This window comes from Leucopleurus acutus (genome assembly GCF_964270905.1).
Source record: "Leucopleurus acutus genome assembly, chromosome: 7".
In the NCBI taxonomy this organism is placed as follows: domain Eukaryota; kingdom Metazoa; phylum Chordata; class Mammalia; order Artiodactyla; family Delphinidae; genus Leucopleurus; species Leucopleurus acutus.
The window spans coordinates 47,302,473-47,314,853 of NC_139150.1; the positions used below are offsets into that span (position 1 = coordinate 47,302,473).

Genomic DNA, 12,381 nt, shown 5'->3' on the forward strand with positions numbered 1-12,381 from the left:
ATCCTAACTTCCCCAGAAAATCTCAGCTTTCCCCAGATAAAAACCATCAACTTCACATCCCAAACTTGCAGTGCTGCCTAGGCTGTACCAGAACCTGAGGAGAAAGAACAATATGTGCCCCTTGTCAGAACATCCACCTGTCTTTTAACCAAGTGGAAAATGCTAGAAAAAGCCCTACAATCAAAACACATGAACTTCTATATAATAGCTTAAGTTACTCAGTCTGCTTGCACACTATTGGCAACACTCATCAACATGCACTGCTGGGGGTGCGATGGTCCCAAGGGCCTGGGAATCCTGGGCTGTTTGAAAACCACTCTTTCATTGCACAAAAATGCAGGGGTGTGAAGCAAACAACAACATCTTGTCCTTATTAATAATTTTGGTATTTTGTTTGGTATTTTGCATTAATTTTGATTTTTAAAAATACTGCATTAAACTGCATTAAAGTATTATTTATCTTGATTAGTAAGTTTTTTGCCCTCCCCAAAATCCTTAAATTCTGTGCTCAAGGTGAATGCCTCACTTGCCTCACTCTAATCCTGGCCCTGTCAACCTCTCTCAGGTCCATGGTCATAGTCTGATCCACTCCTATCAAAGCACGGCTCAGAGTGCTCCAGCAGTAATTTTCATTTAAAAAAAATCCACACGGTGCTGAGATACCTGTAGGTACACTGACTCTATTAAACAGACTGTCAGAGACATCATGTATTTTAATCCTGACTTGAAGAAATTCAACGGTACCTGTCTTATAGGTTTGATATAAAAATCACTTTGCATTTTAAATATAATTTGTCTTCAAAGATTTTAGTCTTCCACCAAAGTTCACAATTTTTCTTACCTTCTCACTTTTCTGTGTTTAGTGCTTACAGGTCTCCTGGCATATACATTTGTCAGATGGATTTAACTCCAAAAGCAACCTCATAAAGAGGGACAAAAGGATATGAAGACCCACAGATGTGTTCACCTCACTGCCCATCCTCCAGCCACTCCACCATCCTCCCACCCTCTCCCAACCTCCATCTCATCCACTCCCAAGCCACCTTCTAATCTTTCACGACAAAGCAATGCAAGAAGGTGACTTATAAATGTCAGTTATTCCTCAACATATATTCTCAAGAAAATCTAGCAGAGGAAACAGATGGCAACAGCAGAGGTGCCTAAAATGAACTCCATGTCCATTGGACTCATCTGCATGCCCACTGGCCACATGCTTCTAAGCCAACAGAGAGGCAGCACAGAGAGGGAAGGAGGAGGAGACGTGAGTATAAGTGCAACAAAACTTTAGGGTCAGTCACCCCATCTCTCTGGACTGTGGCCAGCTCCTCTGCCTCAAAGCCTAAGGGGGAACCCCACTCACAGTCCTCCTGCAGTGGACAAGGTGTCTACCACAATCTAGGACAATCCTTTGCCAACAGCCCAGGAGACGAGCTCAAAGAGGGGAAGTGGCTTGCTTTCCGTCTAACAGCTGCAGAGCTGTAGGGTGAGGATTCGTGGCAGGTGTTCTAATTCCTAATTCAGTGTTCTCACTACATTACTCTAAAGCAACTTCCCAAGTTATAAAAGTGTTTGTAGAATGTAAACGATTTTGGTTGACTTTGGAACTTTCATTGACTTTGGAAACATACTTGGCCTGAAACCAGACAAAATCTTTGAGTTTAAAAAAAGTATTCCCATTTCTATAAGACAAATCACCCAGGCTATGAAGAGAGTAGACCTATCAACAGGAAACACATTTGGCACAAATATTAACCACTAAAGTAGCTGGAACATAAAATCATAGCTCAAATGCACTTTTGGAGATAGGTCTTCCCTAAGCACACTGTCAGAGTTATTCCTCCCCAAACTCCCCTCCACAGCCCTAGTTTATCTCTATCATGCTCCCTCGTTACTTCCTTTATAGAAGGCAGTAACTTACGTATCTGTGCACTTGTTTATTCCGCCTGTCCCCCATGGGCCGTAAACCCAGTGAGGACCAAGGCTCTGTAGATCATTTTCACCTCCAGATCCTATTCTTACACATGATAAGCTCAACAAATATTTGCTGAAGAAGTAAATGAATGATGGCAGCCTCTAGTTTTCAAAGTTTCTGTCTTTCAGCTCCATGTTCTCTATTTACCTTCTCTTTCCCACCTCATCCTTTAAAAAAAAAAAAAAAAGCCTCTCTGTCTCTCAAGACAGGTTCTTATCATCTGAGACTAGTTAACAGCATCAAGTAAAAGGGAAAAATGTTGGCTCTGACTTACTGGTGGCTCAGTTCTCTTATTTCACATGGCTTGAAGCACCATTCTTTGGCCAGCTTTTCTTGTTGGGACGCTTCTTCCAAAAACACTATCTTTAAAAAAAAGAAAGAAAAGAATCACAAATTAATGAACCATAGTCATTTGCTGTTATTAAATATCTAAATCTTAAAAGAGACTATACCATAGCTAAATTAATTTTAAAAGGTATTTGACAGCAAATGGGATAGAGTTCAGAGGTAAAAAGACAGGGATTTGCCTTTGCTTGCCCAAAGAAGTAAACTGTGTGAAGTTTCTCCTTTTCTGCCATTCTATAGGTATAAGTAAGACTTCAAAAATTCTAATTTGAAGATACACAGTATTAAAAATGGCTAATTGGTATCTATTTCTCCCCACACCCCAAATGATTAAAGGAAACAATTGTTTATAGAAAGTGTACCTCACTGCAGATGAATGAAAGATTTTTGTTAGGCTGTTATAGGAAACCCAAGTCCAGAACACAGTAGTAGTATACCATGGGACAATTTATGAACACTGAACATAACTGCATGTAATAATTGCCTGACAATGGAATCTTAGCATGAAATATGTTGATGTTCTGATGCTAGACATCTGCTATAAAGAGGTCTGCTATATTTTTCTAGTATTGTGCATGAGAAACTAACAGAATGATCTCTCCCATGGAGCGTGTGAGTCCATGGGCAATAGGTGAGAAACCCTGGATGGGTTCCAATCCCTCTTGGTCTGGTTTCCCCACCTGCAAACTGAGGATACCATCAGTACATACTTCACAGAACTACTGTGAAGGCTAAATATGGTAATTTCAATTAAGAAATTAGCACATCCCTGGAACATTTAAATGGTAGATACATTGCATCTATTGTTGATTCTTTTTAAGTACAGCGTGATTGCTTTCTCTGTAAAAGTGGATTGCAAAGCAAGAAAGGACAAAGAAAAATGAAATATATGTGCAGGACATATCCTGTTTCATTTTTAAATGCAATATTGTAAAAATAAATGTTTCATGGAACATGAAATATTGAAAGAAAACTTTTATATAAAATTTATCTAAACAATTAGAAGGCAGTATACTGCAGGAAAAATAGTTTGTGGAACAGAAAATAAAATAATTATTGACTTCTCTATTCATTGATGATATCCTTTTTTAAAAAAACAGTGATTTTTATCAGAAAACAAAAATGTAATTCCTACAAATAAGGAAAAGTAATTGGATGATTCTAAAAATATATTTGAATCAATAAATGTCAAAGCAGATATAAAATTAATTGAAAATCACAAAAAGAGAATTTTATCAATGTATCTTAGAGCTGATTTATCATTTACCATTACTGAAAGGAAGGGAGGGAGGGAGGGAGGGAGGAAGAAAGGAAATATTTTAAAGTACTATATTCATACATTTGAAATAAATACTTTTGAGGAAGATATAAATGATCAAAGTTTATTCTGGAGAGATAGGAAAACTGAATGAACCAGTAACTCTATAAGAAAATGAGGAGAGGGATAAATTGGGAGATTGGGATTGACAAATACACACTACGATATATAAAATAGATAACTAATAAGGAACTGCTGCATAGCACAGGGAACCCTACTCAATACTCTGTAATGACCTAAATGGAAAAAGAATCTAGAAAAGAGTAGATATATGTATATGTATAACTGATTCAATTTGCTGTACAGTAGAAACTAACACAACATTGTAAATCAACTGTACTCCAATAAAAATTAATTAAAAATAAATAAAAGCAGATATGAAAATATAAAAAAAAGGAAACTGAGGAAGTTTTACTACCTTTTAGAAAAGCTCATGGTTCAGAACCATGCTGTCTAATAGAAATATAATGCCTGTCACAAATGCAAGCCACATTTATAATTTTAAATTTTCTTAACGGCCACACTAAAAGGATAAAAAGGAATAGTAAAATTAATTTTAATAACATATTTTATTTAACAACATAGGTGGCCATGACAAAAAATTATCATGTCAACATAAAATCAATGTTAAGAGTTATTAGTTTTACTTTTTCTTAGTCTTTAAAATCCAGGGTATATTTTGCATTTAAAGTACATTTCAGTCTGGTTGGTAAATTTTCATTAGAAATACGTCATCTATATATTTAGACTTCACATAATCTACAAAACATAGACTCACATAACCAGTTTGTCCCCAAAACACTGAAACACTGAGATGAGTATCAATTTTTAAATGAGAAAATAAATTTAAAATAATAAATTTGAAAATTCAGTTCCTCAGTCATATTAGCCACATTTCAGGTGCTTATTATGCCATATTAGATAGCACACATTCAGAGAATTTTATAGAAAACTTCTTTCTAGCTTACAAAGAACAGATAATGTCTGTGCTAAGAGTTCCAGAGCACAGAAAACAATGGACACCTCTCTGTTTCTAAAAGCTACCAAATCCTCATACCAAAACCTGACAAAATACACAATATACATAAACACAGATATGCAGAGAATAAAAATTATAATATAAGCCAATGCCTTTTGTAATGTAGTTATTAAATAAATAATTAATAATAAATACAGGTGCAAAAATAATCCCAATGGCAATAAGAAGCAAAAATACGTTAAAATAATAATTCAGCATGTCTGCAGCATGTAAGCCTCAATTATTTCAACCAAGCAAGACATATCTTCAGTGAAATTAAAGCTGAAATTGAGTAGTTGGGCAAAGGCCCTACTCCTCAGAGACCACTGGACTAAATCCACCTGCCCTCTTTTCAGTTTTCTTCAGTCAACATGAAAACTAGAATTCACCTGCTCCTCAAATACACAGCAGGGATCTTGATCTGTAACATTCTCTTCAAAAAGCTCTATGCTACTTTCTTGTTCCTGACCTGCTCCTACCACTCTCCACTTCACTGTGACTTCTTGTTACCGCCCATCCATCGACAGCAAATTTCCCTGTGTCTTCAATATCTGCTCTGAGTTTCTCCCTCCTCATAACTGGGGCTCTTCCCTGAGGACATGGCCTCCCCAACACTTCTCAAATGACAGGTATTCCTACATCAGGGTCAGGCAATGAGTTTCCATACCCACCATGGCCATTTCTAAACCATTTTTCCTGCAGCTTCTTGTAAACATGCAAAGCTCCCTTAAGACCCACTCCTTTCAGCTTTCAAGGCCTGCTTCCTCTTTCTTTGTTGTTCTGCTTTACCAACCTTCTCTCATTGTCCAAATCTATTGACGCCTGCCCTACACTCTATCTCTCCACTGCAAGCCCTGCCTTCACTCCTTATCCTATCAACATGGACAACCCTTTTGAGATCACAGCACCTATTTCCATGAACTCATCTTCATGTGATCTGTTTATGAACAAATGAAGTTTATGAACTTTACGTCATGGCCACACCTTGGGCATGTTCATGACCCATAATTGCTCTACCTCTAAAACTATGGAATCACACAACTGACCACCATTTCCTCTTTTTCCTGTTTGCCACTTCAGCTATTCCAAACAATCATCCACCTTAAAGAGCCCTCCCTTTACTTTCTCCTCTCTACTTTCCCCCAGTCCATCTTTCACCACTTTCCTTGTCCAGCCTGGATTCCACTAGCTATTTTTTCATATTTCTTATATCTTTTAGTTAACACACATGTGCTGAATTTTCAACCCTGATGAAACCCAGCCCTGCCTCTCTGGGCTGCACCTGAGGAGCCAGGCAGCACTGGGGCAAGCACACCACACAGTAGACAGAATATCCATAGTCATCAAGTTCAAAGGTGCTCCAGCCAATGTCTGTGCCTGGCCCCCTAAGACATTTCTCCAGCCCTGTCTTTACTGTCAATAAAACTGACAGGAGGCCTAGTTGCTTATCCACTGACAGATCATTAGAAGTATGTTTTGGTAATAAATTTATACACCTTTTTTTTTTTTTTTGCAGTACGCAGGCCTCTCACTGTTGTGGCCTCTCCCGTTGCGGAGCACAGGCTCCACACGTGCAGGCTCAGCGGCCATGGCTCACAGGCCCAGCCACTCCAAGGCATGTGGGATCTTCCCGGACCGGGACACGAACCCGTGTCCCCTGCATCGGCAGGCGGACTCTCAACCACTGCACCACCAGGGAAGCCCTATACACAAGTTTTTTAATCAAATGACTCAAAAGGAGTTCAAAGGATTGAGGAAAACTGCTATAACAAAACTCTGCCCATTCCCATCTTCTTGATTAATGTGAAAATGTTTCTCAGCACTTACTTATAAAAATGAAAAATAAGAAAAAAATTGATACTGCTCCTATTTAATTCTACCAACAAGTAACACTCATCCATAGATACATTACCTAGTTGGAAAAAAAAAACAGCTTTTTTATTTTATTAATACATTTAACAAATTACTTTTCAAAATGTGTAATACACATTTAAAAATTTCCTTGTGGTCCCAGGAAATTTTAAATATTTAAATTTATGCACACAAATTTCATTGCAATGGTTGACCAGTAAAAGGCTTTGAAGTGTAAAACTATACTGTATTAGCACAAACTCTGTAAGAAAAGGAGAATAGAACTGGTAATTCTAGAAGAAAAAGGGACTGTGTACCATTTCAGATCATTAATAAGGAGCTAGTTCATGATTTTTTGAAAAATAGATTAAGGTAGATATCAAACCACTATATTTTGATTCCATCAGACATCTTTTAAAAAGTAATAGCATAGCTTAATTTTAACATGTATATATTTACAATTTGCCAGAAATTATAAGCTTTAAACATTTTTAAATTTAATAAAAACTATACATATCAACTTTTACAAATGCAAAAGCAAATAGAATTTTTCAAAATTCTTTTAGGGGGCACATTAGTAAAAAAAAAAATGTGAAGAGTATTTCTCTAGTCAATTCATGTTCCATCCCTCCACCATGATGATTTCAAGTCTACCCTCTCTTCAAATCTCTCATCCCGCTTACCCCAAAAATATACATCAAACATTTGCAATAGCTAAAAATTGCAAATAATTTCAAAGTCAGTCAAATAAGGGATTGGTTAAATATGATGAAACTGCAGCAATTAAAAGTATCAGTGAAGACATATTTACTGAATTATCCTCGATATAATCTTAAATTTTTTTAAAACAATGCAAAAAAATATTTAAGGTACTAGATAACATATGGTATCCAATTTTTTATAAGAATATGGTGTGTGTGTGTGTGTGTGTGTGTGTGTGTGTGTTGGGTTGGTGTGTCTAAATGTTCACAGTGGTTATTTTCTCTTTACAGTAGAATTTGGGGGTAATTTTTGCTTTCATCTTTATATCTTTGCAGATTCAAAATTGTTAACAGTAAATGTTTTATTCTATCTAAAACAAAAAAGTCAATTCCATTTAAAATATACATGAAAATGTAAAGTAAAACAAAATAGAAATACATAAAAATAATCTCTACTCATAGAGCCTATGGTTGGGGAGTTAAGACACGGAGAGATAGATAATGAATCAGATGGGAGAGGGCATGATGACAGAGTGCCATTGGCCCCACCAGTTCAGATGGAGAGATAGTGGGCCTGGTCAGTGAAGGTTTCAAAGAAAAGATAGAACTCAGACAATGATGGGTAGGATTTGGGACTTATAATTATCCAGAATTAGAGGGAAAGGGATAGAAGGGGTAAATAATGATAGGTGCAGAGGCATAGAGGCAAAAAAACTACAAGTTGTGTTATAGACAGGTGTGTAGTTTAACAGTGGAGTTGGAGAGAACCGTAAGTCACAAATCAGGTACTTAATAGATATTTTTTTCTTGTTCTCATTCATGTATTCACTCAACAATTACTGCTTGAGTGACTCCTGTGTGCAAAGCACTATTCCAGGGGCTAGGAACAATAAATTGATAGATGCATATAAGACACATTGCATATATTAGTGAGTGCTATGATGAAAAATAAAGCAAAGTAAATGGATAAAATAAGATGTGGGATGTGATAGTCTCTCTGAGAGATGATGTTTGAGCACAGATTTGCATGAAGGGAATAAACCACTTGCATATTCTTGGAAGAGCATTCCAGGCAGAGGGAACAGCCAGTACAAGGACCCTGATATGTATATTTAAATTAAACTTAAATTAGATGCTTGGCATGTTTTGAAATACCAGGATGACCAGTGGGGATATAGTATAAAGACCAGAAGAAAGAGTAGTAAAAATCAGATGGAGGAGGTAGCAAGGGGCTTTGTAGGTCACGGCCTTGAGATTTATTTTTAGGAAACCTCTAAAAATACTATGGAAAATGAATGTGGAAAATTACAAAATACTGTTGGTATTGCCTTTATGGGACAATGGCTCTCTCATCCTGATATTACCTGGGCTTATGTGGCCATTCATTTACTTACTCAGTTATTCATCACCAAGAGAGCCTATTATGGCATGGCCTTCCTCTTCACAGACCACAGTCTAGGTGGGCTGTCAATCACATACATAAGTCATTAAAACCCAAGTTTCATAAAATCATAGATGGTGTCAACTGGCAGGAACCTTCTCATCCAACACCCTTGTTTTCCAGATGAGGAAACTGAATCCCTTCTATTAAGCAAACAACTCCAAGTGCTCTCTTACTTAAAACAGAGACTATTTAGGATGAGCAATAATGAGAATGTCAGATATACTAAAGCCAAAAGCAGATGAGTAATGACTGTCAGCTAATGAAAAAACTCTCCACAAGATACAGGCTTCAAACACCATATGGCAAATGTGGGCAAAAGGCTTGTTGCTATGGAACAGAATAAACTGCTCTTTGGGCCATTGTGAAATACCTTGGCCATCTAACAAAATAAGGTAATATATATTGCAACACAAAATCCACTCAGGCACAGTAATGGGAGGTAAAATCAGATAAAAATGTGAGGTCTTAATGATTTCTGAAGCTTTTAGACAGAGATGAAAATTGCCATATTAGCTCAATTCATATCAAACAGATTAATGGAAAAGATGAAGTGAGACTGCTTTTTAAATAAACTGTCAGCCTATAAAAGTAGAATCAAGTGAATTCATGTTACGAAGGCACCAAAGGGTAGCATGAAGCACTTAGATCTTCAGGTCCAATATTCTCATTTCACAGATGAGGAAACAGACCAGGTTATGTGACTTGTCCAGGGTCACCAGGCGAGGCAGGAGTATCTGCTGGACTTGACCCATCTTCCCTGAGATTCTTCCAGACCTCTGTGACTGCTTCTCTAACAGTATAAACCAAGAGTCAGCACACTTTCTTTTTTTTTTTTTTTACCATCTTTAGTGGAGTATAATTGCTTTACAATGGTGTGTTAGTTTCTGCCCTCTTGCGTCTCCCTCCCACACTCCCTATCCCACCCTTCTAGGTGGTCACAAAGCACTGAGCTGATCTCCCTGTGCTGTGTGGCTGCTTCCCACAGCTAGCTATTTTACATTTGGTAGTGTATATATGTCCATGCCACTCTCTCACTTTGTCCCAGCTTACCCTTCCCCCTCCGCATATCCTCAAGTCCATTCTCTAGTAGGTCTGCGTCTTTATTCCCATCTTGCCCCTAGGTTTTTCATGAGCTTTTTCTTTTTTCTTAGATTCCATATATATGTGTGAGCATACGGTATTTGTCTTTCTCTTTCCGACTTACTTCACTCTGTATGGCAGAGTCTAGGTCCATCCACCTCATTACAAATAACTCAATTTCGTTTCTTTTCATGGCTGAGTAATATTCCATCATATATATGTGCCACATCTTCTTTATCCATCCGTTGATGGACACTTAGGTTGCTTCCGTGTCCTGGCTACTGTAAATACAGCTGCAATGAACATTGTGGTACATGACTCTTATTGAATTATGGTTTTCTCAGGGTATATGCCCAGTACTGGGATTACTGGGTCGTATGGTAGTTCTATTTTTAGTTTTTTAAGGAACCTCCATACTGTTCTCCATAGTGGCTGTATCAATTTACATTCCCACCAACAGTGCAAAAGGATTCCCTTTTCTCCACACCCTTTCCAGCATTTATTGTTTGTAGATTTTTTGATGATGGCCATTCTGACTGGTGTGAGATGATATCTCATTGCAGTTTTGATTTGCATTTCTCTAATGATTAATGATGTTGAACATTCTTTCATGTGTTTGTTGGCAATCAGTATATCTTCTTTTGAGGAATGTCTATTTAGGTCTTCTGCCCACTTTTGGATTGGATGGTTTGTTTTTTTGATATTGAGCTGCATGAGCTGCTTGTAAATTTTGGAGATTAATCCTTTGTCAGTTGCTTCATTTGCAAATATTTTCTCCCATTCTGAGGGTTGTCTTTTCATCTTGTTTATGGTTTCCTTTGCTGTGCAAAAGCTTTTAAGTTTCATTAGGTCCCATTTGTTTATTTTTGGTTTTACTTCCATTTCTCTAGGAGGTGGGTCAAAAGGATCTTGCTGTGATTTATGTCATGGAGTGTTCTGCCTATGTTTTCCTCTAAGAGTTTAAGAGTATCTGGCCTTACATTTAGGTCTTTAATCCATTTTGAGCTTATTTTTGTGTAAGATGTTAGGGAGTGTTCTAATTTCCTTCTTTTACATGTAGCTGTCCAGTTTTCCCAGCACCACTTATTGAAGAGACTGTCTTTTCTCCATTGTATACCCTTGCCTCCTTTGTCATAGATTAGTTGACCAAAGGTGCGTGGGTTTATCTCTGGGCTTTCTATCCTGTTCCATTGATCTATGTTTCTGTTTTTGTGCCAGTACCATATTGTCTTGATTACTGTAGCTTTGTAGTATAGTCTGAAGTCAAGGAGTCTGATTCCTCCAGCTCTGTTTTTTTCCCTCAAGACTGCTTTGGCTATTCGGGGTCTTTTGTGTCTCCATACAAATTTTAAGATTTTTTGCTCTAGTTCCATAAAAAATGCCACTGGTAATTTGATAGGGATTGCACTGAATCTGTAGATTGTTTTGGGTAGTAAAATCATTTTCACAATGTTAATTCTTCCAATCCAAGAACATGGTGTATCTCTCCATCTATTTGTATCATCTTTAATTTCTTTCATCAGTGTCTTATAATTTTCTGCATACAGGTCTTTTGTCTCCTTAGGTAGTTTTTTCCCTAGATATTTTATTCTTTTTGTTGCAATGGTAAATGGGAGTGTTTTCTTAATTTCACTTTCAGATTTTTCATCATTAGTGTATAGGAATGCAAGAGATTTCTGTGCATTAATTTTGTATCCTGCTACTTTCCCAAATTCATTGATTAGCTCTAGTAGTTTTCTGGTAGCATCTTTAGGATTCTCTATGTATAGTAACATGTCATCTGCAAACAGTGACAGCTTTACTTCTTTTCTGATTTGGATTCCTTTTATTTCTTGTTATTCTCTGAATGCTGTGGCTAAAACTTCCAAAACTATGTTGAATAATAGTGGTGAGAGTGGGCCATACATTAAGTATTTTAGACTTTGTGGACCGTATTGTCTCTGTTGTAACTATTCAACCCTGTCACTGTAGAGCAAGATCAGCCATAGATAAGATATACACAAATAGGTGTGGCTATGCTCCAATGAAACTTTACTTATAGAAAATGAAATTTGCATTTTACATAATTTTCACTTGTCATAAAATATTCTTACTTTTTAAAACCATTTAAAAATGTAAAAATGGGCAGAAGACCTAAATAGACATTTCTCCAAAGAAGACACACAGATGACTAATAGGCACATGAAAAGATGCTCAACATTGCTAATTATTAGAGAAATACAAATCAAAACTACAGTGAAGGGGTTTCCCTGGTGGCGCAGTGGTTGAGAGTCCGCCTGCCAATGCAGGGGACGCAGGTTCGTGCCCTGGTCTGGGAGGATCCCACATGCCGCGGAGTGGCTGGGCCCGTGAGCCATGGCTGCTGAGCCTGCACGTCCGGTGACTGCTCCACAACAGAAGAGGCCACAACAGTGAGAGGCCCATGTACCGCAAAAAAAAAAAAAAAAAAAAAACTGCAGTGAAGTACCACCTCACACCAGTCAGAATGGCCATCATTAAAAAGTCTACAAATAACAAATGCTGGAGAGGGTGTGGAGAAAAGGGAACCCTCCTACACTGTTGGGAATGTAAATTGGTGCAGCCGCTGTAGAAAACAGTGCAGAGCCTCCTTAAAAAACTAAAAACAGAGTTGCCATATGATCCAGCAATTTC

General features: G+C 37.5%; 1 protein-coding gene across 1 annotated transcript in view; it reads right to left on the minus strand.

Annotated features, from left to right (window-relative positions):
- The window catches only part of GDA (guanine deaminase), a gene marked incomplete at both ends in the record, with an annotated part of 130,480 nt that overhangs the window by 76,457 nt on the left and 41,642 nt on the right, over positions 1–12,381 (minus strand). The window contains one exon of the mRNA XM_082842150.1: positions 2,247–2,335. Coding sequence (XP_082698276.1) covers positions 2,247–2,335 — 89 coding nt within the window. The remainder of the gene's footprint in view (positions 1–2,246; positions 2,336–12,381) is intronic.